At 40.5% G+C, this 27,816-nt stretch overlaps 1 protein-coding gene across 1 annotated transcript; it reads right to left on the minus strand.

The window, feature by feature from the left end:
- Window positions 1-2,585: 2,585 nt before the first annotated feature.
- On the minus strand, window positions 2,586-26,702 carry HTRA3 (HtrA serine peptidase 3). The gene is made up of 9 exons (XM_062493358.1): window positions 26,279-26,702; window positions 18,119-18,218; window positions 16,321-16,543; window positions 15,486-15,680; window positions 12,832-12,864; window positions 12,053-12,167; window positions 5,723-5,771; window positions 3,951-4,046; window positions 2,586-2,751 (listed from the first exon to the last, which is right to left on the minus strand). The coding sequence occupies exons 1-9, from the start codon at window positions 26,700-26,702 to the stop codon at window positions 2,586-2,588; spliced, it is 1,401 nt and encodes a 466-aa protein (XP_062349342.1).
- Window positions 26,703-27,816: the final 1,114 nt, after the last annotated feature.

The following is a 27,816-nucleotide window of genomic DNA, read 5'->3' on the forward strand; positions in this document are numbered from 1 at the left end:
TATCCAAGAAACAGAGATATCAAGTTTGGGTCATAAACTTAATGCTAACTGCTGGCTTCAGAAGATGCTGACCCTATCTTTGAGCAATTACTCTTTGCAGTTCTGGCCGATGTCAGGGGGACAAGTGGAAATTAATAAAGTCTACTCCTGTCTCAGAAGACAAGGGTCACACCACAGCTGAAATGACACAGATGCTCCTGCAGCCAAAGGGAATGACAATGCTTTCTTTCTGAAGCACCTCAGCTGACCTTTATTACCTCAGAGGGAGATCTGCTACAGCGCAGCAGCACCTGCAGACCATTGAATGTGATGTGTAAGTTCATCAAGGTTTACAGAGACAGGTTGCAAAAACTAAGGATTGCTGGTAGAATGCAACATTTTTTGATGAATAAGGAAATAGCATTTCCCTCCCCACACAGTGGCTTGATTAAAAGGCCAAGGCATTTGGCAAGCACTAACAACAGCGTTTGCAATTGCTAATACTGTGCTGTGTCACTTCCAGTCTCTTTTCCATACTGTTGTACGAGGAGTTTTTATGCAATTTATTTCAAAATCAGAAATTTGTTAACTGGAAGACAAAAAGCTTCTTTTACAGTAAAAGAAGCTAATCACTCTCTAGGTCTTCTTAGCAAACAATTTCTTGGCCAAGACCTGAAAAACTAGCAACAAACTCAGAAATGCTTTAATTTCTTTTGTATCAATCAATGGTTACAAACAGACACTCTTCACAAACTGTAAAATGTTACTAACATGGTACACATGGATGGGTAAGCTTAACTTTGGCCATGAGAGCATCCTTCTAGCACACCACAGCTACCCTAAGTTCACAACACATGCAGGCTGTTTGCAAGTCTGGATGTTAAGGCTGAATCTTAACACAAAGGAATTGGAATATTCAACAGGTACAACTAAGCACCTTTGGTTTGTGGTGTGAAAACAGCTCTTTGTTTAGTGACAGCAGGGGTGGTGAAGCCGTCATTACAGGCACATGACATTCCTGTGATGGAAAGTAACACTGTTCATTTTTAAGAGGAAGGTACCCCCTCCACCTCTGAACTTTATAGCTGCAGTCCCAGTCAGCCAGAATGCAGGGAACAGATTGCACTTTTCTGCATGTCTGGTACTGCACAAACCAGAAGATGCAAGGCTTGTCACACATAAGTGAGTTGGGATAACCAGAAAGTCTAGGCATGATGGCAACCTCAAGGGAACCGCTCCAAAGGTAAACTCCCTTCTGCATCAGTGTAAAAAAGACATGAGGAACAGGTCTAGAAAGCACACCTTGATGTGGAAAATGCTCCAAATAGAAATGTTCTTCTGACTCTTGAGGAAATGAAGCAATATTCACTAAGGGAGAAGATACTTGTCTGGTTTCGGGTACCTAGGAGATCTGGATTTAGCTCTTAGGAATTTCTTTCCTGGGTTTATTACACAGAAGTCTCACATGCTCTAGCTTTAAAACAGGGTTACTGGTGCTTCCTTTCTGCTTCTCATCACATACAGGGAGAACTACAACAGGATCCCAACTTGATACTCTCTCAATGACATCAAAGCACAATTCATAAATATGGAAAAACAGTGTAAATAAATTATTTGTGTACAAAGCATTTCTAAATACAGTCTAAATAAGGGGAAATAATTATATCAAGGGTTTTCATAACACCAGGGCCCAATTTTCTCTAAGAAAATTTTCTCTTGGGAAAGCCTATTCTAGTCAAACGGAAGAAGCATGGAAGACACACTTGTTTAAAAAGAGGTTTACATCAACAGATTATTTGTGTAAACTTTAATCTCCTTACAGTAGAAACATACACAGTCAAAGCCAAAAGTAATGTAAAAATTTTACAGCAAAGCTTACCAGTAAAAATGCAAAACAAGTTTGTATCAAATTCTTAAAAAACTGTGCACTTTCTCAAACTTAACTTTGTCCAGCACATTGTTTTGATTTACATATAAGGCATTAATTCTATAAGAATCATTTACTATATTCCAAAAATTGCATGACCTAGGTGTAACACTCTGTAGCCTGACACCATTTTTGTTCCTTTCAATATTTACAGATTTCATCTACCTGCATTGACATGGAGCACAGAAGCACTAAGAACAAATACAAACTTAGCCAATAATAGGTTCACATTGAAAAAAATTACATAAAAAGAAAAAATAACGCTCAATTTTTGCATTGTAATAGCTTGGGTCTGCTGCAGCTATTGACTGTTTAAGAATAATTCCCCCTTTTATATACTTGCTCACTTACAGTAGTATTTGGATCTTTCAATATTCAGAACTGAATCTGCTCTGCATCTGCAGGTACAGAAAGTGGGACCCATTTCTACCAGCTACTCAAAATTTGTTTTTCTCCTCCTCCCCAGAACACAGTTCTTAAGTTTATTTGAAATGTAAATCTTCTATAAATGGCATCTTTGAAGTCACTCTAGCTACTATGTACAGAAATGGCTCAGGCAATTAAGTTAGTCCACCTTGTCATTAGTCAACAGGAAGTATAATTACTGTAGCTGCAAAGGAGGTATCTAGTGTTCCAGAATAAGTGAATTTAATTATGGTGAGAGCTTCCTCAGTTCTATTTACATGACAATTTCAGGCTCAATGTTAAATAGCAAGTCATCATTTCCTCTTCGAACTTCAAGTAGTAGAGGTGATTCATTCATCACAGCCTCTTGCAAGTCACTGGAAGTCATCAAAGGACGCCCATTGACTTTCACAATAATATCTCCATCTTGGATCCCTCCTCTGCAAAGACAAGAGAATGGCAGTAAGGATGCATTCTATGCAGAGGAAAACTACAAAGGCTATTCACCACCTCTTTTGCAAATGCAATAAATTTTTATTTGTTTTAGTCTCCAGTGAAGAGAAGTTCCAGCCTTCTGACTGTGAAAGAGTAACAGGTAGCACTTGCTAAATGCAAAATAAGGATCAGGTTATTTCACTGAGGATTTTCTTCTTAAACAAAAATAATTTTCTTATGTTTTCTGCAAAACAAGTGAGAAATAGATGAGGCTTTTATCTATTATTGATTTACTTTACTCAGTTCATTTGCAAGACCATACTTCCATGCCACCAATACGTATTTCAAGAATTGAAAATTACAACCTCAACACTTCAAAACAAGTGAAGTGTACCAGCTAAAGAACTGGGGAACTGTTTCTCTCTTGCTGTTTAAATAATCCTGAATAGCTGCATTTATTAATTTTGCTTTTTATTTTCCTAAAATAATTTTTAGAAATATTTTATTTTGCAACTGTTCCGTAAAATAGCCTCTTCCTTTAAGCACTGTATCAGATAACAGCTCTGACAGTGACATGTAAATGCTGTTCTGCTTCCTCCTTACACTTAATCCAAGTTTCTGTTTATTAATATTCAGCATACTTCACAAAACTCCTCAAATAAATTCACTGTATTTGGGGTGTTCTTTTTATTTGCACACTGTTATTATTTCACAGTGTCATGAAAGGTTGTAGTAAGGTGGGTGGCAGTCTCTTTTATCAAGTAACAGGACAAGAAATAGCCTTAAAGTTGTCCAATGGGAAATTTAGATTGGAAAATAGGAAACATTCCTTCACAGAAAGGGTTTTCAAACACTGCAAGAGGCTGCCCAGCAAAATGGTGGCGTCACCATCCCTGGAGGTATTTAAAAGATGGGTAGAAGTGGCACTTAAGGATAGGGTTTATTGGTGGCCTTGGCAGTTCTAGGTTCATGGTCAGACTTGATCTTAAGGGTCATTTCCAAACTAAATTATATGATAATTTAAATAGTTCTGAAATTGTTCATTTTTGTGGAGGTGAGCAGAATCTTAGCACAAATATTTTTAATTGTTTAAACACAGATCAAGCCTAGTATGAGAAAATACTTGAATATAAAAAGAAGTAATACCTCCTAGTATCTCTTTGGAGGTTTATTTGTGGTGAAGAAAATAATGTGCTCTACCTACCTATGAGAAGGTGAGTTTGGAACAACTTCGTGTACGTAAATTCCACTTCTGACATCAGGAAAATCAGCATTACTGTGCTTCAGTTCCTCTACCAAGCTAAAAGAAGAACAAAGTTATACAGAATTTGACTGCACTACAAAAGCATTTAATCTTATGTATTTAAGTGAAAGACTTAATTATCATTTGCCTCTTGTTCTGTGATGAAAATGTAGGGGATTTGACCTTGGATTAAAAAACATTACATAGATTTTAAGAGAGGCAAAACTCCTTACCTGTGCAAAGCAGGCTAAACTTATTGGTCCTGTGCATCTGCAAGAATCTGACTCTGGCACTTTGCAGCAGTAGCACAGAGGGCCTTGTTCATGAGCACAACAGGAGCACTCTTGGGGACAAAATGTTTCTCTGCTCTAAGAATTAATGCTGGTAAAATTTGGTATGGCAGAAATTTGCTAACTTTTTTATTTCTTTTACTTTGCAAGTCATGCTTAATTTGTCTCTATCTAGAACGACAGAGTTTTTGATAACTCCAGAGAGGAGACAGATCAGAGCTGGAAACTTCAGTTTCCACAAGTTGTCATCAGCAATTTTTTTGTGCGGCACTTTCTAAAGAAAGACAGGAACCCACTGCAAAATAGAGCCTCTACAAACATCCCCTCATTTCAGAGATAATGACATCATTTCAGTGATGACAACTGTGTACAGTGTGGGTTAAAACCCATTTCTAGAAAGAAATATTTCAAACAAAGATGGATTACTGAGCTGTCTACCATGAAAAACCTGGAAAGCAAAATGGCTACACAGCTTATCTTGATTTAGTACTGAGGAAGCTAACAATTTAATAGTTAAAGCAAACATAACAAGGGAAGTGGTCTTTTTCTGAAAACAGGCCTGCAGACATCTTACATGGCTTCCTTAGATGCTCCAAAAGCAGTAAAGTTTCACATTGTGTTCACAATTCTGCAGAGAAACATTGTGAGTTTCTCTCCATCAGTGATGATGTTGCCATTACACTGATTCATTCCAGCTGAGTATCTGACCCTTCAGGGACCAGTGCAGGAGTGTAACTCAAGAAAAAAAAGATAGCTTTACTACAACCCCAGCTGGAAATTGTCTTGTTTAATTTTGCAGTCTACTGCCACATTGGAAACATGCCTACTGCTGGGAAAGAACATCAGCATTAAGAGCCCTCATTTATTATCAAATATATCTGGGTAACAGCAAGACACAAAGCAATGTAAGAGGGAAAATGCAGCAAAGAGCCAGAGGAGGGTGTCTATTTCTGGCTTTGTTAACACGGAGGCACAAAGCTTTAGTTTGGAACTTTAGCAACTCTTTCTAGTTAATGGTTAGGCACCAAACCTCACACCATATAGCTTCCACTGGCACTGATAAAACACTGCCAAACCCTCCATCACCTGATCAGTCATTGGCACTCAGTCACCTGAAAGCACCAGTTTGTTTAAATGTCACCTAAAACCTGGTGTAACTCCAGGTGTCCTTGTCAAGAACCAAAATCTGCATTCAAGCTCTTCCTATTTTCCCTCAGCTATCAGCAGGACATCAATCTCTATCAGTATTTAGAGAATTTCCAGGCCTCAGAATATAGATTTCACCTATATCATTTATATGCCTGCAGAGTTCCTAGAAGCCAATGCCCACTTCTGGATCTCTGGAGATTTGTAATGAAAGATGAATGAAGTTCTGAACCACTACTGACCACATCTTGTGTGCATGAACATACAATTACCTTTCTAAGATACTAAGATACTTACGCAGGTGTTATTGTGAGCATTCTGATACCAATGAAACGTTTCTTCCCATCTGAAAGGAACACAGAGGTTACTTAAGAAATTTAGGCAAACACTGACAAAAATAACTCTTCTGATGACCCAAAATACCTGAAAATTAAAACAGAATGCATCAGTTATTTTTCACCAGTTAAAGTTATTTTTTTTTGTTAGCCTTGGTGTACAGAATGACGATCCCTCTTCCTGCAACTAAGGGTAAGAGAGAAAGCTCACTTACACTCAAGAGTTTCTCATTCAGGAAATTCAGGAAGTTGCTGTGACCTAGTATCGCAAATTCAGTAAATGGAAAATTTCACAACCAACTACCATTTAATCTGAAACTGGTCAAGACAATTTAATCACATGATGTTCTCATTAAAGTGTAGAAGTGGAATCTAAAATTTAAATTTCCATTCTTCAGAGAAAGGGCAATCAAAAGACTCACACTGATTATAATGCAAATGGCTTGTTACTTCTACCCCAAAGAATAAAAAGCAATTTCAAAAAAATCCAAACATGTAGACCTTTGCCAAAAGGATCACAAAAATACTCAGAAGGCTGGAGCACTGCTCTGGGCTCTGCTACTAAGATGGGCTGAGGTAGTGGGGGTTGTTCAGACCAGAGTAGAGACGGTGCCAGGGACACCTTAATGAGTCTTTTCAGCATTTAAAGGGGGCTTCTAAGACAGGACAAAGGGTAATGCTTTCAAACCAAAAGAGGGTAGATTGGCAGCAGGTATCAGGAAGAATTTCTTTATGAGGAGAGTGGTAACACATGGGAACATGCTACCCAGAGAAGTGGTAGATGCCGATGCCCCAGCTGTCAACACTCAATGTCAGATTGGAGGGGGCTGTGAGAAACCTGTTGTAATGAAAGGTGTCCCTGCTCAGTACAGAAGGGCTGGATTAGATGACCTTCAAAGGTTCCTCCCAATAGAAAGTATTCTGTAATTCTGTGACTTGCCAGGACTCTGTGGAATCTTTAATGGTGAGAAGTCACTCCTTTAGGAAGAACACCACATTTCTGAAGTTGGCTTTTAGTAAGTCATGATATTGCACAGCTGTCTTCTGAAAAAAATGCAGTTTGATGATTTCCTGAAGTGAGTGCTGCAGTACTCAGTTACATCCAGCACAAAACAATATTTCTCCTTATTTGTTCCAGGACAATGACTTCACAAGACCTTTGAGTTTCTCCAGGTTCTCATATGCGGAAAAAGGAGATGTCTTCTCTAGCTCTTATTCTTTCCAAGAAAAATACTCCTAAGTAGAGGACTTAGTTCTGAATATTATGCATGCCAAATATTCCCACTGGGGTCACTGAAAATGTTGACTACTAAACATTGGATTTACTGCACTCTGAAAAACCTTGCATCTGTAACTGTCATCTCTACTTTACCCTTCTATTTTAAAGTAAAACTAGCAAGATCAAAATCAGCTATAGTAAGAGTGTCAAGAAGTACAACTGCTCAAATTTGAAGTCTGAAGAACTTAGGGCATGACCACAGACTAGCTCATGGTGCTCTTCCAGTTCCCATGACAGAAACACAATTTTTCACGTTTTAAAAATATACAGAAATGATAATTCTGCCACCTGAAAATAATCCCCTTGTCCATGCAATGTGGACAGTTAAATAATGAAATTCCCTTCGTAAGATCAGTGACAGCATCTCTGGTGACAGTTTTCTCTTTGCATTAAACAATTTGATGTTGGTCATTGCCTGTGAGGCAGAAATTTGCAGAAACACAAAGATACTCTGAATCTGAGTTAGGAATGTTTACATGAATGAGAAATGAAAATTAAAGAAGAGACAAAAGAAATTGACTTGGAAGAAACAGAACAACGAGAATGAAAAAACACAGGAGAAAACACACTAGTGATACAGGCAATTATTTCCCCAGTGGCTAAAGATATATGTAAACATAAAGCTTTAGGGAAAATAATAAATCTTGCAACTACAGACTTATTCCTAACCAAAATACTAATTCTACCTTCATCTTCAGGCAGGTCAAAGTATTATTTCACTCCTGTTCACACACTGAAATTCAAATAAGCCTTCTGCCCTCTCTCTGCAGTAAGTGTGCCATACACAAATACCAATTCATAACATAAGAGTAGCAGGCTACTGTATAAAGTAAAACTAAAATCTATGAGCCATGCATTACTTTAACAGCAGAGTATACTCTCCTCTCTTTCCCCTCCCCAGACATTCTGTGTGTCAGAATACAAGTAAAAAACATCAGTCCTTTCTGTTTTACTAAAGTGCACTCCACTGAATTTAACCCAAGTCAAGCACCTTCAACAAAAACCAAAATTTTCAGCAACAGTGATTAGTGGGAATATAATTTTCCATCTTATTTGAAGTATCAGCAGAGACTGAACAGGCACAGACAATCAGTAGTAGTGTTTCATCATTCCCAAAGCATAGGCATGATGATGCTGGGGCTAAAACACATTGGCAGAACAGTACGTGGCTTATTACATCTGCTCTGTGAATAGAAGTCTAAAAACCTGCCAGTTTTGAATCGAGTGCAATCAATAGGCAAAAGAAAAAATAATTAGGAGAACTGGAATAAAGTGATGCCACGAATCTAAGGAGCACATCACAAGGGTACAGTCCCAGCAGTAGTTCAAAGAAGTTTCCTATGTTAGAAGAATCAGGGTTAACAAATGTAAAACCATTGCAGCTTAAAGCTGGAGCACAGCACAGAAGAGAAAAATCAAATCTCAACTCATTTTTGTAAACACCAGGCCAGGTTAAGCACTGATTCCAGAGGTACAAAGTCAAGCAAACCAGCCCCCAACCATGAATTTAACAAGTAGCTGACCCTAAGTGTCTAGAAGCAGCTCAGTATTCACAGAAATTTCTGTTCCACAGTAAGAAAAGCACTTACCTTACTGTTAAGCTTAATTTAGTGATACTTGCAAAAATAGAGATACAAACCAGACATAAAACATAATTGAAGGCAGAAATGTTTATGACTTATAAACTGTAGCAAAAAGAACTGATAAATCCAAACTAAAGTACAGAAACTCCTCTAGGCTTGAGTAACTCTGGTACAAAATTATACTCAATACAGCTGATCTCAGTGGGGCCAGGATATATATCACCAGGACTTCCAAGTGAAGAAATGGATCCTGCACTTCTTATTCAAGTGCCAGGCAAAACTACTACTTTTCTGCTAATTCCTTTTGCACCTAGTTCATCTTGCAGATTACATGAGCAGCCCTGAAAGCATTTAAGAAAGATATTCTACTGTCAAACAGAAAACAGCTCAAGCCTATAATGCAGGACTGTGTGCAGTGTCCCTGTCAAGTAAACTGCACAGTGGAATTTAATCAGTGGCCTGAATCTATACCCACCAAGGCTCCTAAGCAACCCTCACGACTTCTGGTAATTTTTAGGAGTAATAATCATCCAAATACAAAGGTAAGAATACTGTTTCAACACAACCAATACAAGGTCCTGGGGATGTAAAATGAGGATTCATGTAAATAAGTTGTTGGGTGTGGCCAATGCAGATCTTCCCTATTTCCCCTTGCCTGTCTGAAACAAGATTTATTCACTTTTCTGCTTACACTTCATTAGAAGCCAAGCTGACATTTTAGGATGGATTTTCTCTTTAATATTTTGTCAAATTGCTGACTTACTGAATTCCACTTTAAACTGTGTCTAAAAGACTTACTAGTTTTACTGTTCTCTCAAGTCTAAACTAGGAATAGATAGAGCCAAGACCAAAATGAAGAAATTCCTTATAAAAATAACAACAAAAATCAATCAATGCTTAAGTATGTAGTTAACTTCCAGACGTAAACACAGAACACACAGCTGGTTAAGACTGAGGTACAGATGGAGACACTTAACTTCATGCAACAATTTAAAACTTCCTAACTGTAAAAGGATGTTAACCTCATTACTGGTAACCCCAAAATTAGCAAAGGCTTTCAGACCATTCAACAGACAAACATCTCTATTAAGGCTGTGGCAAACTTTTGGTCAAAAATACATTAGGTGCTATTATATATTACCAATGCATTAGGTAATATATAGACTGTATAGATAACCTAATCAGTGCAAATTCTTCATTCAAATGACATCCTCTCCTTTTCCCCAACTCTCCACTCCTGTTCTTTAACAGGTCAGATATTTGCAGTCATATATAATAGATGAGATTTTTAAAAATATATGCCTTCTATAGAAAACATTAACCTGATCAACTGAGATTCAAAAGACTAAGGTCCAGCTTATTAAACAATTGAGGATCTACTATGCCAGAACAAATCTGGAAAGAGTGGTATCCTAAGGGAATGTTATCTTCAGGCAATATGATATTAAGAGAAAAATGGTAATGCCCATAAACATGTTTCTATGACCTAACTGTACCATAAGGGAGGATCCCACTGAAAATACTGAAATATAACTGGAAGAAAATATGATAAAACAACCCTAAAATTCTGCTTACATAAATTTATTATGCCAAAAAATATCAACTATATAATAAACCTGTGAACTATTACTAAAGGCCTAAAAAATGCAAACTAATTCTCAAATATATGGTGAAAATATCTCCTAGAAACTTTCTCTATGCATCAAGGGCTATAAATTACTGTTCTGTCACAGCAAAATAAGACATCCTTCAGAGAAGCAAAAGCAAAAAAAATGAAAAATAAAATAAAAAATAAAATTGCCTGTGTCTCAGGATATTTGAAGCAGTGACAGTCACACTGACACTAAGAGAAAGTGTGAATCCCTTTGATTAGGGAATTATATAATATGTTTTAAAAAATTGTATGTTATAATCACAGTATAAACTTGAATCTTTCAGTTTTTTCATAGGATTCTTCCATGGGCAAAGCTTAGCTGGGCTCATCATTCTGTGGAGGTAAAAGTGCCTGAAGAAACAAGGTAACTGGATTTCTGTGGTGACATCTCTAAGCTTCACTGACTTTCCAGTTATCAGGAGATGGTGGGTTCTGCATAAGGCTTGAGTTCATGCCTCTAGGCCAGGCCTGCAGGCTGAGCCATTGCTCCTCCCAGGACTGGGACAAGAAGTTTGGTTCTAAAGAGTAACTCACATCACTAATGAGACACCTGTTTGTTTCAGAAACAATAATAAGTTAGTAACCGGAGGGGGGGGAGGAAATAAGGTTTTTGACATATTGACTGAAGCAAAATTACATCAGCTACTTTGAAATGCACCTCTCAGCATATAATTTACAACTTTTTTTCCATCTACTCCTCCCCCACCCCCAAATCAACAGTGAAAACAATATGATTTGTGGAATTCAGCAAAACACAGATGAGGGGACCCATCAGGTTTGTGATGCTCTCATATATACAAGCAGATCATCACTTTAAAACTGCTGACTAAGGGAAGTTCCTGAAATAACAGTAGAGGACAATGGTGTAGGGAAACAACCCTGGCATCAGGAACTGGATGAACTCAGGAGAAGACAAGATTAATAATAAAAACATTCAAGAGAAGAAGAAGCAGCAGCAGCCAACACTCATGGTAAAAGATGAGTAGTAGTAGGGTGTGGACAAATAAATTGGCAAGCAAGAGAGTAAGGAAGGTTTGGCCTGGATGCAGCGTTGCTAGATCAGCTTTGGCTGTGCAGCCTGTAGAATGACATCTAGAACAGGGTGACAGATATGGTGTAAGCACATTAAAAAAAGTCTAAAGTACTACAGTTGTCATTGCCAATATACTTAGATTTATATGCTCTCTGGCGCTGAAGCCTTTCTTTCTTTCTGCCTCTCTCCCATCTTCCCATGTATTTCTTCATTAATTAGTAACAGCCCTTCTTCCACCACGGCCTGAGAGCCTGTCACAATATCTGACTATGTAGCACTGACATACATGACCATGATAAAATATAAGTTAGGTTCTATGGACTACACCCCACCTGTGGACAGGTACTTAAAAAGGTTTTTACCTTATTTTCTACAGTATACCTTAATCTTTTTGCTTGGACAATAAATGAAAATAAGAGAATAAAACTCCTTAAACAAGTGATCATCTGTTTCCAAGATCATTTGAGACAGTGATGATTCATTTGTGTCCTCACTATTCTCAGAGGCCCTATTTCCCATATTTATACAGATACTGTCTGCTCTCTGGGGGTGTGAGTAATAAAAAGTCTCTCCCACTTTTGTGAGATTGTTTTTTGTTTCCCAGTCTGTGATGCTCTAATGGAGAAGGATGCTGCTCCTTTCAGTAACAGGATCCCAGACATGTCTTTTGGCACTTCACCTGGATCAGGATAATAACTGGAAGATGTCACTGTTTCTTGCAGACCTTGCCATTATGACCTTACCTTTACTTTGTTTGTCCTGTGACTCTGTGAGAAACTGAGTGATACGGTCTGAAGGAATAGCAAAAGAAATTCCAGCTGTGACCTTCAAGGTGTTAATCCCAATCACTTCACCATCCTGTTGAGAGACAACACCCAATTAAATTTGTTCCTAAGTACAGGATTCACCTCCCTGTCTAGCATTTCATGTTAAAAGCTGGTGTAAGAAATTTAGAGTGTTGTAATCACTCAAGAAATAAACACTAGTTATAAGGGAGGATCTGGGCTTTGATTCATGATCCATTTAACTGTAATGGCCAGAGAGATTACAGTACAGTGTGTTCATCCAAGGTCCATCCCACCACTCAGCAAGAGATTCCCTCTGCCAAGTGGGCAGTGGAGTCACTACCACTAGTACAGCCACAAGTCACTGACCTGCAAAACCACTTGCTGATTTAAAGCAATCTACTTTGAGTTGTGTGAGTTAACCAGGTCACATCTCTGTTGCTCATCCCAGGTTTCACAGCATTAACAAGCATAACTTCTCCTTCTAGATCCCATATTCCCCCTCACTGCTATGTCAAGTTTTCTGGGCTCAGTGGAGAAATGTTTTCCTACAGTGTGTGAACTAGACCTAATTTTCATATTCTGTGTTTGCCTCAGGCTACCTGCCTACCATTAGCTAAATGAATGAAAGCAGGAATGACCTATGAATCTTTCCAAAAGAACATTCTCCCACTAACTTGAAACTAGCTCTTGAAACAAAACCAACCAACCAACAAAACCAAGTGACACAGACTTACCAGATTAACTAGAGGTCCTCCAGAGTTGCCATACTGTAAAAATTACATAAGGGAACAATAAATTAATACTTCGCTGTTGGAAATGCAATTCTTATTACAAACAGTACTTTTTTTGTAAGTAAATGGAAGAGAGGAGGTAATTTCTTAGGCAGCACTGACAGACACAATATTGACCACAGAAGATTACAAGTAGGTATTATCCTACCCCTTCACCCCTCTCATGATTATAGGGTTTTTTTTTCTTTTCAGAAGCAAGCCTTAAGTTAGGAGCCACTCCAAATAGGCAGACCCTAAATTTAAAACACTAAATAGTTAAAACCAGTATTTTGATTCTTCTAAAGCCTGTCAAAACAAGGTTTTGCAATAATTAATTGTTACATAAAGTTATACTTCAGCGAGGTGCTTCTACAGTTTTTGTTTTATTCAGTCAGTCAGTTTTATTTGTCAGTCTCATTCTCCACTAGAGCAGAATAGTGTTTTACATATTTAATCACATCATATTGCTATGAGGTAGCTACTATATAAGGATTAATTTAGTAACCACAGACACATTTGCCTCTCTAGGGAAGGCATAGAGCAGCTCTGAGTAGCCCAAAATTACCTAATACCTAATGGCCTTTAAAGGAAACATGCAACAGGACCACAGGAAATGAGAGTTGGGGAGGTTGCTTGTTCATCTTCATGCTGGCTCAACAATTTGTTTTTGAGTGAGGCCAGAGTTTTCAAGTAGGTTTGCAAAACAGCCAAGAGCAGCAACTTACCACTCAAAAGAAACAAAAGCTGAATGATGTATGACAGAAAAGTGAGACACAAACTGTTTACACTTAGATAGCACTGGGCAAACTTTATAGATTCTTAGGAGAATAAAATAGACATTAAAGTTTATAAAACACCTTCAAAGTCCAAATTTAAACAAATAGATCAGTTCCTTATATTGTATCTCTCCAGTTACCAGAGGCTGTACACTTGAGACCAAGATAATGATTTTACAGCCTTGCTCAGGCACATCATCTTTCATTTGTCTTCTGTTTGAAGGATGTGAAAGACCTTCAGCACATGCAATATAGGTCCATTTAGAACCTTGTGGCACTGTTTTTTTCCTGCTCTATGTTACTGCTGTCCCAGCATTCCTCAAAAGGCAGCTGCATGCACATTCCTGCAGGAAAGTCTTGGCTGAGCCACAGGAATGCTCTGAACAGACCAACTCTCAAACTCCTCCCAATCTCAGGAGAAAAAGAGTGCATTAGCTAAGCACAAAGCATCCTTATGCCAGGGACCATCTTCATACTTTGTAGTCTCAGATGGCAAAGCAATTCAAACTTAGTGTCATTTTCCTCACCTCATCTGCTATCACTCTTCCTTCAGTCCAGCATTATCTGACACACTCTGCTATCCTTGTCTAAATCTGCTCATTAGCTTTGGAGGGCAGAAAATGCCTAAGAACATACACAAGGAAGGAATTTGAGCTTGAAAAATGTGTATAGGCAAGAAGTCAAGAATCCCATGTCCTAATTCTGTCTCTGCCACCAATTCAATGTGTGCTACCAACTAACCCATCTTGCCTAAGTTTTCCTTATCCTCCTTGCACAGCTGAAGAGAGCAATTCCAATTAAATGTCTGGAGAGGTTCAGTTCAAGGGTCATACAAAAGCTTTTTGAAAAAGCTCACTTTTATGTCATATCTTAGCACAAAAAATAATTACCTTCTTTTTTCCTCCCATACAATTTCTCTCAAGTACATGACAACGACTATCTGTGAAGCACTTTGTGTGTTTAAAACACTCAGTGTTATTTCTTGTTATGTCAAATTTGACATTGAAGTGCAAGAAATAAATCCCGAAAATATTTTATATCAATGTGTAACAGATTTAAGGTTTAAAATTTCAGGCTATTTTCCTCAGATATGTGTACAGTGTTCTTTTTAGAAGCAGTATAAGCTAAACACACACCCAAGGACTTAACTTAAACTCTCTGGATCACTCCAAGCTGTTCTGAAGAACATTATTTTAATGTATTTCTATATAACACACAATGCTAGGATCTTTATTTTAATGTATTTCTATATAACACACAATGCTAGGATCTTTATTACAGTTTGAGGAACTGCACCTCAAACTTCATTATTTTACACCTTGATTCTTGTTTTGATTATGTGATGTTCAAAGGGAAAACAAGAACAGCAACAAACCCCACCAGTCCTCTGCTTATGTTCTTACCTGGGTGTCTTGTCATTAAACTGAAGCACCTACTCTCAGTTTGAGTACTCCATCTGGCTCTAATGGATGGGGAGGAAAGAAGTTTTGGCTCTATTCTACAACTTCCTTGACCAGAGCAACTCAGCAAGCAGATAGAGAAAAGTTTTGATTTACTGCTGGTTGATACAACCATGTAACTGCATGAGATCTACAGAACTAAAAGGGTCTGACCTATGCAGCATCTTCACAGACATCCTCTAAGGGAGAATTATCACGAGAATTATCACACTGCCTGAACACAACTTGCAGACACTGCACAGACTTTCAAAAAAGAAGAGTTTCACTGATGTTAAACAAAGCTGCTTATATTTAGTGGATTCATCTCTCAGGGCAGGCACTTCCATGCTGCATAGGTGGGGAGGGACTGTGAAGTGAAACTCATCACACATCTCATGCTTACATTAATGATAGCATCTGTCTGGATGTAATCCATGTCCGAGTCCCGCAGGCCCAGCTCTTTGCCGTCTCGCTGAGCAGTGCTGACAATACCTGTTGTCACAGTGTTCTGTAAGGCAAATGGACTTCCAATTGCCACCACAAATTCTCCTGGCCTCAGATCAGCAGAGTGTCCCAGTAACAATACTGGTAGCTTTTTCTTAAGTAAACGCACAGAGAAAGAAATAAGCATTAGTTCATACCTGAAAATAACCTGGTTGCAAAGATCAAAAACTAGTAAAAAGTTAGGAACAAACACTTCCCATTACATTAATGAAAGAGCCACTCGTTATCCTATAACCAAAATTTATGCTAGGAGGGTTGCTGTTTTAAACTGTCTTCAAAGACAAACAGCTATCTGCAGCTCCTTGCAATTTCACTGAGGAAAAAAAGGGCATCAAAATTTCCCTGTTTTCTAGCAGATTGTTCCCTCCTCCTAGATCAGCATACAAACCAACCATTGACCAGCTGTTGACTGCCATTCTCTCTGCACTATGCCCCACCTTGCAGTCCATGCATACTGCTTAGAAAGATTAGCTTGGGTATTTAGATAAAGATAGCAGAATTTTGCCACATATTAAATGAGTGATTTTTTCTTATTTTTTTACGATTTATAGCACAGAATACAAAGTAATTCAATTCCAAGATATGAAAAATTTCCAGGTCTGTATTTCAGTACATTGTTTTCCACAGATATTTCTAAGGAATCCTTAAACAAGTATTTTAGTCAGTCACTTTGTACTAAGTGTAACTGAAATAGAGTTCCCAAATCAAGTCATTCTTCTGTTTATGTCACTCACCTTAGGGTGAATCTTTATTGTTGCAATGTCCGATTTCTTGTCAATGTCCTTGATGGTTGCTTCATATGTATCTCCATTCTGGAGCTGTACCTTCAGTTGTTGTCTCCCTGATATTGCATTTGTGCTCGACACCACATGAGCATTGGTCACAATTAAACCAGAATCAGACATAATAAACCCAGATCCACTAGAAAGGGGGACATTTCGACCAAAGAGAGGGTGCCTGTACAAAAAGCAAGCAATTTGTGTCATAAGGGAAGCCAGCTTATGAGAATATCATATTAGACATCATTTACCCCCTTTCACCCTGAGAATTAAATTTTTAAAAAATTACAAAGAAAGAATCCCTTCCTGAAAATTGTGACTGGTTTTAGTCGTCAAGGAGATAGGAACTGAGGTTTACAGACAATCAGCAGAGTCCTTTTCCTTTGGATTCCAATTCTCTCTTTACAGTTTATCTTGAACAGAGGGTGTAGAGGAGATGAATCCCTCTGCAATTAGTTTTGTGACAGCCCCCTGGAACTTTCTTTGAGATAAGAAAAATTACTTGTTTAGAATGACTTATGTTAGAAAAATGCAATATTATTGGCTAGGTTTGGTTTTTTGTAATTGGTTGTCCCAAACAAATAAAGATAATGTAGTTGGCCAAAATGTGTTAACCCTGTTTTCCATTAATTTACTTGTGATTCCCCCAGACCCTATAAAATTACATGTGTGATCCCCCATCTTTGGATTTGTGGCCTGAGCCCTTCACGGACTATAATAAAGCCTGTGGGAAAAGTCTGAGCTGCTCTCCTGGTCTTTTTATGCTGGCTGGAAACTGCAGGTTTCTGTGAGAAGCTAAATGCCTGAAAGGCCAGCACTCACAAACCTTGTAACTTCCCCCTGCCCGACAACTGGGCAGGAGACACAACAAAAAGTTACAAGAGGGCAGGTGATAAACAAGGAAGGAGGAGTGCATTTGATCCCACTGGATACTGATTCTATATTGGAAGAGAACAATAACAGGAAAAATGAACAATGACTATGTGCATAAAACTATGTCTCCTGATATACTTGACTATCTTGATTTTGCATATTAAAAAACAACAGTTCTCCAAGAAATTCTTTTATCTGTGGAAATTGAGAGGACTCCAGGAAGGAAGGTATTCACATAATGGAGTACATGCAATATTTGTAGTGATTTGTTCTGACAGCAGGTTTTTCTGAGGACTCATATTTTAACCTCCCAGGTTATTTTGAGCACTCAGTGTTAATCTTGCCACCTCAGATCCAGCTTCAGCATCCTGCTTATTGGTAGTGTTCTGGTCAAGAAATTCACTAAATTTCTTTCCTATCAGAAGTCATTTCTTTGTTTAGATAGGCCACGTCCCCTCGACATTCTACCTCTTAATGCTCTTCCTGCCAAAATAAAATTGCCTCTCATTCAAAGTTTAAAAAGTAACAAGCCATTTTTTTCCAGCTTACCATCCGAATATATATACATAAGTATCTATGTATGTATTTAATCTGAGATAACAAATACAGTCCAACAAGCAAAACATTTTAGTGAAGGCTGAAGAGACCTTCAAAAATGAGACAGACCTATTTTAGGGTAGACAGTATATATTGTATAGTACTGTAAGCTCGTTAGAATAGACCTACTGAACACGAACAAAACACACAAATGTGAGATTCTCTGGAGAAATGGGTTTATGTTTTAGAATATTTTATGAACATCACAAATTCAAAAAGAAAGTTACTACACTGTAGACCTTTGTTAAACAATGTAACTGAAACAAAGAATTGAGAGTGTTACCTGAGAAAAAGTTCAATGTGCACAACTGCAGGAGCAATCTTTTCTACCACATCAGCTATGAAGTTGAATTTGTATCTTGGGCTGCTGGACTGTAGGTGACCTATACTAGCAGAAAGAATTGGATATGTTAATAGGACAATTTTTTTTTTTTTTTAAATCTAGTAGGCAAGGTGAACCTGCCTTGAATTGGTCTGTTTCTTCTACTAGAATAGTTTCCAAACAGTAACAGAAAAGGAATCAAAGCAATTAAGATTGTTCAAAACTCACCTAGCATTCTGCATGATCCTGAGAAAATTAAACATCAGCATCACTTAGCTCTATGTTCTTTTCTTTGGAAATCTACAAGCTTTATCTAGAGCATTTTTCTGACAATTACTTGTTATTATCCAAAACATATAGGGTCACAATATAGGCCAGGATAGAATGGACCTTCCGAGGTCTCTAGCTCTACCTCCTGCCCAAAGCTGCATCAGCTACAAAGGGAAACAGAGCTGGGACTTGCAAAACTCCAAGGATGGACACTCCAAAAACTGCCTGGGAAATGTGTCCCACTGCTTCACTGTCCCCCATATTGTATAAGTTTTTCTTACATCAAGTCTGAACTTGAGCTCATGTTCCAACTCACACCCCTTGTCTCTCATCCTCCCGCTATGCACCCCTGAATGGATCTGGCACACAGACAGGCTTCTCTTAAGTCCTCCTCTTCCCAAGGCTGAAGAAGCTCATTACCCTCAGTTTCTTCTCACAGGAGATATGTCCAATTTCGCCCAGCCATCCTCATGTCCTTCTGAACTCACTCCAGTTTTTCAATTCCTTTCTTGTACTGAGGGTTCCAAAACTGAATGCAGTATTGCAAATATGGTCTAACAAGTGCAGAGTAACACAGCTGCAGAATTTGGGAGGCACAATTAGAACTTAAGTTCTAACATTTTTAGCAGACACATTAGAAACCTGCTTTAAATTAAAACATTTGCACCTAAAACGTTTTGCAAATTCACATTTAAGCTGTCACATAGAGCAGGACCTAGCAATAGATTACTAAAATATCTGACAAAAGCCAGTATTGTACTACATTAAACAGCACTATACACAGCATTCATTAAGAGTGAAATTAAGATCTTGGGGGTGGGGGAAGCCTACAGCATCCTGACTTCTAATACAACAGCATCCTGGATTCTAGCATCACAACATCCCAAAGGAATCGCACTGCTTGTGCTCAATGTCATATTCTCTGCAGGCCCTGATACACAGAGCCATACCACCACACATGCAAAGCATATGATAGGGGAAGTATCACCACATTCAAATAGCAATCTTTCATGTTCACAGCCTGAAGCTTTAAAATTAACTATGGGATCTACCAAAGGGAGCGAACGACTTGAAGAAACCAGACCAAAAAGATCAGGAATTTCTTCACAGAAGCCTTCAAGTTCTTTATCCAGTTACTGGACATGAGATTTACTTCTGAATGAAACAAAACCCTGCCTAAATTTAGGAAGCTAGATTGATGTGATACCGAATAAACAACAGGAACAGCTTGGCAGGACTAGATTCAGTCTATTGATTTCTATGTGCATTCTCATGCACTCTGAAAAATCCCTCCACCAACTGAACGTGCTTTTTTTGGTGCTTAGTTTAAAAGAGACCCGCAAACAGGAATCACAGAGGACAGTCAAATTTAAACACAATATACTGTTATTTATTTTGCTTCCTATGCCACTGAAGAGCTGTGTTACCTTCAGTTCCCAAGCAGCTTGCCTGATTATGCAGTATATCCTTTGAAGTCTACTGACATTACTTTGAACACTTGCCTACACAGCAAGTGTTCACTGACAGGATATAACATTGCCATCACATTGATCTTAACAGACATGACCATGCATCAGCTGGCAGCTGATGAGCTAGCACAGAACTGGGTAAAAACTGGGGATGAATGCAGTCTTTCAGTTGGTATAAATCAGCATAGCTCTGTGTGAGTCAGGGCAACCAAAGCCATTTGCATCTTCTGAGTGCTCAACTGTTCTGTTCAGGCCAAATGGATACAGCACTGTACATGGCCTAAAGCACAGGAAGATGCCTGCCAAAAACCTCAGGTCTGGACCACTCCTCAATAGCCACCAGGCAAATATATGACGGTTGGCAATGGCTTTCCAGGTGGCATTTGGTGGAGGCAGAAAGTATCTGAAAGAGGCCATGGATAAAACATGAAAAAAAAATAAGAAAATAAAATGCTGCAAAGCAGAGAGGAGATGGAAACAATGCTTGTCCTCTTTTCATACCACAGTGAAAACACTTAGTCTGAGCAGAAGCCCAGAATCTCTCTTCTGGGGTTAGAAGAGAAGAATGCTCAAACCTGAAAGAAAATACACATCTACACCAATGTTAAAGGGAAATCTGAAACAAAGGAACATCAGGAATAACAGACACCCAGGCTTTGTTTGAAAGGCATGCCTGAAGATCTAGGCTGATAAGAGATAAGCTGTTTTTCCTCCTGTCTGGTGGGGACCAAACACTGGTGAAATCTGACTTACAAAGCTGAGATGCCTTCATAGAACCAGATCTTTCTTTAATAATTTTCTGCAAGCTGGCAGTGATGAGAACCTTTAAACCCGTTATATGATGTTCCAGGAACTCAAACTATGTACATAGAAGATGTAACTGCACTCACATTTACTCCCACACCTATAAGACTATTTAAGGGAGCTGAAGTGTTGGTTATTATTGACAGCATTTTAGTGTATAATTATTAAACTGATGGTTTTCATCAGAAGTTCTTAATATACTTCAAAAGGGAAGAACTGAAGCCTGGGAAACTGAAGAAGGAAGCAACATCCAACACTTGACTATATTGTATAATGTCACCCTGAATACAAGTGTTCTAACTGTAAAGGTAGAATCTATCCTTTAATTTGCATTAGTTGGTAGACACTAGCTGCTGCTACTGTCCTTACTAAAAGAGAAAGTTAAATATGTATCTCCCCCCTCCATAGTCCTTCTGGAGCCCCACACAGCCCTCAGATCTCTGGTGCCCTAAGCATGTAACAGCTCTGAGCTCACAGCACCTTTGTGGATTTTGACCCATTGACCCCCTAAGATTTGCCACATACTTCTTCAAAGGTCTCTCAATAATGTGCATTATTTTCCATGTTATTACTGAGTGGTCAAAACCATCTCACACTAACAAAACCTAATTTATCTTGGCAAAAAAGACATAAATTTTAATCCGATTAGCCATCTGTTGCATAACCAAGATTTCAAAGGTGCTGCAACCAGGTTGTATTTGAAACAAAACCAAATTCATGCTGTATGAGTCCTTAGCTGTCTATGCATTTCTTAATCAAAAAACCTAGATTTCCTCGATCCGTTCCATCAAATCCACCAGCCACAAATCAACCAGACTTTCAGCAGCCTTGAACTTTGAGCCTATAATTTCAACTAAGTGATTAGATCTTTAGGTCTCCAGCTCCCCTTGCAGAACACTCAAAATCCAGATTTCAATGTAAGTGCATAAAGTGGAGCTGAAGATTTTCAGCCTACTTTCTAAAAGGTGATCTTATGTTTCCAATTTTGTGGGCTCCAACTACACTGAATTCAAATGGCTAAAGCTAAGTGCCTTTCAGGTAGGAGTAGCCTTATTATCAGTTTAATTTTTTTCCTGGACAGTGATGTTATCTACAGGCTATGGGTTCATTTAATAGTGGTTTATTTACTTTCTTGCAGGGACAATAGACCCATTCCAATCTCATTAACACTGCTGTAAACCAGGAACAATGCCAACAAATCTGTAGAGTTAACCTAGTATGAAGAGAACTGGAAAAAAATTCAACAGAAATAATCATTATAATCCCACTGAAGACAATAAAACCAGACCAATTTACATTTGCAGAAGACTGAACGTTTCTGAATATCTGCCAACTCAGTCCCTGTAGAATTAAATCAAATCACATTCATTGCTTTCTTAAAGACAATACATTGTATTAAAATCCACAATTTTATATTCATTAAGAATTTGTGAGCCTGGGAAACTCATTCTTTAAGGCTGTTTCCCCATCCCCCTTTTAAAACCAGCTTCAGAAGAGATCTGTGCATTCAGCAAAATTATTATGTCTAAGGGAGTACTGCAACCTGGCAGATCTGATCACCAGGGATAAACACTGTCCCTACTGTGCTTTCATGGAAAGAAATGAAAGACAAATAAAAGATTATAATGTCTCTGCTTAAAAAACAGAAACATCTGCTGGAAACATAGGTTCATGGGCAGCTTTTCTGATGAATTCAGCATTAAGATCAAGTTGCATAGCTGTGCACTGACCATAAAGCCTTGGTGAGTTTAATGCCACATTATGGTTCAGGCAACTTGTTTATACAATGGATGTCTACCGTGCACAGATGAAAACAATTTGGTGAACCAACACCAAAGTGGCTTTCTTGTGCAATTCAGCAATCACAAGGGCCAGACAGTGACAGACTGGCATAGGCCTTCTAGCACAGACACCACGCTGGCTTTACATGCCTGGTATTCCTCCCTTCCAAGTGACCCTCATGAGGAGACGTGGTAAGAATATCCCTTTCCTATTACCTGTCCTTTACAAAGCAGTAAAGTGCTCTACTCTGAATTGTACACCAAATACTGTACACTACCATCCTCACCTGCAGTAACTCAAACCAACTCAGGCATAAGGAAAACAACGAGTACAGGAATGTGACCAAAGTTTGTGTTTCCAGCTAATACCTTGGAGTACATTTCCCTAAATACAGCTGCAGGCAGCTTTAAGGCTTTGGTGACTAAAACACCAGCAGGAGACTTCTACTCCTTACTGGGCCAACTTATCAGAAATTCAAGTAATCATACACTCAGCTGTTCCTCTGTATCTTCAAGGTTATGTACAGGCAGACTCCATACTCCTCACATAGAACTGTTTGAAATTACGCTGATCATGCATTTTAACAGTGTTTCAAACATTCTGTTCGGAAAATGAATTTTTAAGTTCATGTCTTGCAAAGATTTAACTGACTTGGGTGAGTCTTAACATCACAACCCCTTTCTAAGAGTGACCTCAGTTTAACAGTGCAGACGACAATAAATGGTGAGCGTCAAATCCAGCCTTAAAGGTTTTCTAATCAAGCTTTTAATTTTCCTTGCTCCATTGACAAAAGAGAACCCGTATTAAATTTTTTTTCTTCCATATCTTAGGTAAAAAAAATACAAATCTTTTGGCATTTAAACTCTTCTCACAGCAGCTATTTGCAAAATAACCTTGTAGGGAATTTAACTGCACAAAGTTGTACTGAGAGATCAAAACCAGTCCTTTGTGCAGAAAACAAGTAGATTGACTGTAGATTGCAGGTGACCAAGTGAATCCTTTGAGTGAAATGTTTGACATCTTAGCAGATTGATACGTGGTATTGTTAAACTTGCTGCCCTGAGAAACAGGGCTCTGTAAGAATAGATCTTGGATTACAGAGGTTGTCCTCCGTAAGTATCTCTTCAATTACTTACATGCTTGTTTGTAATAACTTGTTGTTATCACAGAAGGTGACAGAAGGCAGAAAAAACCCCTAGCTGCTTCACAATATATTCTCCATATATAAAGCTATCTAGTGTTAAAAAAAACTTTTTTAAAAACCCAGTATTTGTAGCAGGGAGTTTAACTTTGCTCAGGATTTCTGCAGACTGTTCTTATTAGTGTCCCTGAGAAGCCCCTGGGCACTGGAATATTGTAGAGCATTGTAGAATCTTGGAGCTCCTGGATCTTCATGCAGTACACACCCTGTTTAGTACACTGAGTGTAGAACTTGCAATTTGGCATGGTGCTCCTCAACCTAATCCAGGACTTCAACAAGGGAAAAAATATACTAAGTTCTGACAATTTTTCAACTACAACTCAGTAATGCTGGCCACCTCATTGCTCCCTTCCTTCCTGCATCCTTTACTACCCATGTTTTGTGCATCCCTATTCACCAGACTGCTGTCACTCGGAAACCATGGCTAAGTTTCTCAGCCTGTCTGGGTTTATCACAGCCAGAATCCAACTAAGCATCAACATAAGCAACTGAAAAAGGAGAGGAGCAGACATTTCAGGAGCAGCTCTGGGTCTGTGCATGTTCTAAATAGGGCCTAAGCCATAATATGTGAGGCTTCTGTTACGTGAGATTATTTTAATATAGGGATGGTTAAGTTAAACTGCATTTACTTCATAATGAGCTTATCCCTTCAAACTCTGAGTCATCTGAGGCCAGGCAAGAATAGGAGAAAGAAATTTGACAGCAATTTTAAACTGTTAACTTTCTTCCAAGCCTCTCATTACAGCCATTGAATGTTATTGTTAAAAAAAAACAAAAAAAAAATAAAAATACCATAATTGAGTTCTATTCCTGGCTCAATGACCAACTCAGTCTGACCTTGGGCAAGACACTCAGTTTCTTTGAGCTTCAGTTTATGCAGCTGTAGAACTGAATAAAGCAAATTAAATCTTAACAGAGAACCACATGCTTCATCTAAGCTGAGGTTTTCTGAGACAAAAAAAATAAAGCCAAAATAAAGTGAACACTAAAAGAGTTGCTTGGAAAAAAGAAAAGCTCCTCTGCCTCACAGGTCCAAATTCCTAAGCCTATTAACATTAGATTCAGAAGGATTCCTTAAAGAAAATGTCATATATACCAAATGCTAAGCACTCAGCAAGCTCTCAGATGCAGGCCAGTTCACTCATTTTGGTTAAACATTTTGATTATTTTACATGGATCAGTTTCAACCAAGTTTCAGGAGTACTAAAGTTAACAGATTCTGAAGTCAAAAGGTACAGGCAAAAAAACCTATTTATAACTACAAAATACTGGAGAGATTGAACATTGCAGCTTCAGGCTGGCATCTGCAACAATTCTTGGCTCTGACAAGATACTCTGAAAGGAACTCCAGGAATATCATTTGAATGTCCTCCTGCTCTGAACTGGTTTACCCTTTCCAAAGGTCAGAATATATATGAAAGATGCCCTATACACAGAAATGCTGCAGCAGTAGCCCTTTTCCTTCTGAACCCTCCCAATCATTTTGACCAGTTTGCTATGAATAACCAGGATGGTTAGTGGCTCACCTAACATAATGGAAACACTAATTAATGTTTTAAAACTCCACTTCTCTTTCCAGGAACTCTATAGGGAATGTAGCAGAAGCAAACTCTTAAAGTAATGTATCAGTAAGTATGCCAGAAGATAGTGACAGAATTAACACTTCCATAAAGAGACACATTTCAATACTAAAAGGAAATTATTATCTTAAGAGATTGGTAAACTTCCCAAAGTTAAATTACCAAGCCTGAAGTTGTCATAGCATATCACAGGACGTGAACAAAGGCCTCAACACTTTACTACAACCAGAAGACAATTTGATAATCTGAGTATCAATACTTTACACTATAAAGGAGGTTCTCAGGCTTTTTTTGTCCCTACTTGGGGCTCCATAAGACTACAAAACCCTTTGGGGAAGAAAGCGAACCAGGCAAGAGACTATGTTTTAGGTGGTTTATCTAATACTCAGTGTTTTTTCTGCCCTGATAGGATCTTAGAGGCATTTCCTGATTCACTTGTGGGGTGAATGCGATTGACACCCAAACTGCCCCGGGGACGGTCCCGGAGCTCAGGTGCTCTGTGCGGGTGATGCTGCCCAGCGCTGCGGCCCTCGCTGCCCGTGTGCTGAGCGGGGGCGGCACTGACAGGACGGGAGCAGCCTCGTACCGCTGCCCTGCCCACAGAAAAGGCCACGGCTGAGGACGTGGCCGCCGTCCTGCCCTGGCAGCCGAGCGACCTCCGCCCACCCTTCTCCCATCTGGCAAGTGCGTCCGCCTCTTGTCCCAGGAGCGCTAGGGCAGCAACCCGCACCCCCCCCCCGAGGTACCCACGGTCGTGCTGCCGAGGGGAAAACCTCCCAAACCCCAGCCCAAGCTGAGCACCGAGGAGACGTTTTGCTGTTCAGAAAGCACCCGAGCGTCCATTCCACACACCGCCGGTGCGGCTAGCGGCTGGGTGAGCTGCCATGTCCTTGGAGGTTTTTAGAGTCCCTAGAGCCACCCGGTCTTCCCAGGCCACTGAAAATGGTGACCGTCTTCACCCTGGAAGCCAGGTTTTCCACTCCCCGCCCCGCGGCACGTCCCACCATGCTCCTACCCGATTCACAGGCTCCCTTCTGGACCTGGGCGACGGCGGGCAGCCCGTGCTGCAGCGCCTTGCGGCTCACCGCCTTCAGCTGGCAGATGTTGTCGTAGGTCCGGCCGTCGCTGCCGCACACCTGGGCGCTGAGCTTGCACTGGCAGACGCCCTTGGCGAAGCGCTTGCCCATGGGGTAGCGGCAGTCGAGGCTGTCCCCGCAGGGCGGGTCCTCCTTGCGGCCGCACGAGTCCCCCTCGCCCGCGGCGCAGATGAGGCAGCAGCCGCAGAGGTCGGGGACGTACCCGCTGGGGCAGCTGGGGCTGGGGCACTTGGAGACATCGCAGCGGGCCGGGCACTTGGCGCGGGCGAGCGGGAGCTCCGCGGCGTGCGGGCCGGCGCTGAGGGACAGCAGGAGCAGCGGGCTCAGCAGCGACACCCGCATCCTCGGCGGGGACAGCGGCGGCGGAGCGCGGAGTGCGAGCCCGCCCGGCCCCGGGGCAGGAGGCGGGAAGGTGCGATCGCGGCGAGGGAAGGGGAAGGCGGGCTTTATGCGCACTCGGGCAGGACGGTGCCCTGTGCCCCGGGCGGCGCGGGACGGCAGCGGGCGGAGGGCAGCGGAGCGGGCCGGAGGGCAGGGCCGCGGAGTCACGGCCCGCGCGGTCCCTGCAGGACGCGGCGGCTCCCGGGACTCAGCTGGCCGGGCCGAGGCGCCGAGCCATGGCACGGAGCGCCGGGGGCAGGCGGAGCGGGACGCAGTGGGGAGGCGGCGGCAGGGCGGCAGGGCTTTATGTGGGACGGGCCCGCCGGCCCCAGCAGCACCGGCAGCCTCGGGCGGGCAGGCTCCACCCCGGGCGGGACGGACGGACGGACGGACAGACGGAGCGGGGAGGGTCCGCTCCCCTCATTTGGTCGCTGCGGGCCAGAGCCGCTCGTCTGCTGCTAAATCACCGCCCCGAGCGGGGAGAGCCCCTGCGTGCGGCTGAGGATGTTTCCCCCCCGTCCGCGGGACACGGGGGCTGTGGGGGCCCGACGCGGCATAAACAAACGTGGATACATCACATGTGAGCGCTTGTGGATACAGGGGCGGAAAGCCGGCAGCCGCTTTGCCTTCCCTCACGTCTTTAATGTCAGCGTTAATGTCAGGCATTTGGCGCCACCGAAGGCAGTGCGACATCGAAGTTTGTCTTCTCTTAGTTTGGTCTCTGTTGTAATGTTAAACATGCTCTTGGACGCAAATCCCTCTTTGCAGGTGTCGGACAAGTAGCTGAACATAGTCCTTGTAGCCGGTTTTTCTGCATGGCATCATAGCACATCGTACGAGACATTTTCCAAGTGCCAAAGGGGATCTACTGGGCTCCCCGCCATCATTTGCTTCAACAAAAGATTTGGCAGCTTCTCTATAATAGTAGTTTGAAGTGTTGCCAAAGCCTTAATATTTGGGGTTTGGGGGTTTAAAAATCCATTATTAATCACAATGTATTCAGTGAGACTGTCAGGTGCAAGAGAGCATCTGTTGAGCTCTGTCAACTAGTCACCTCCACTGTCTTCATAACATG

This window comes from Cinclus cinclus, chromosome 5 (genome assembly GCF_963662255.1).
Source record: "Cinclus cinclus chromosome 5, bCinCin1.1, whole genome shotgun sequence".
In the NCBI taxonomy this organism is placed as follows: domain Eukaryota; kingdom Metazoa; phylum Chordata; class Aves; order Passeriformes; family Cinclidae; genus Cinclus; species Cinclus cinclus.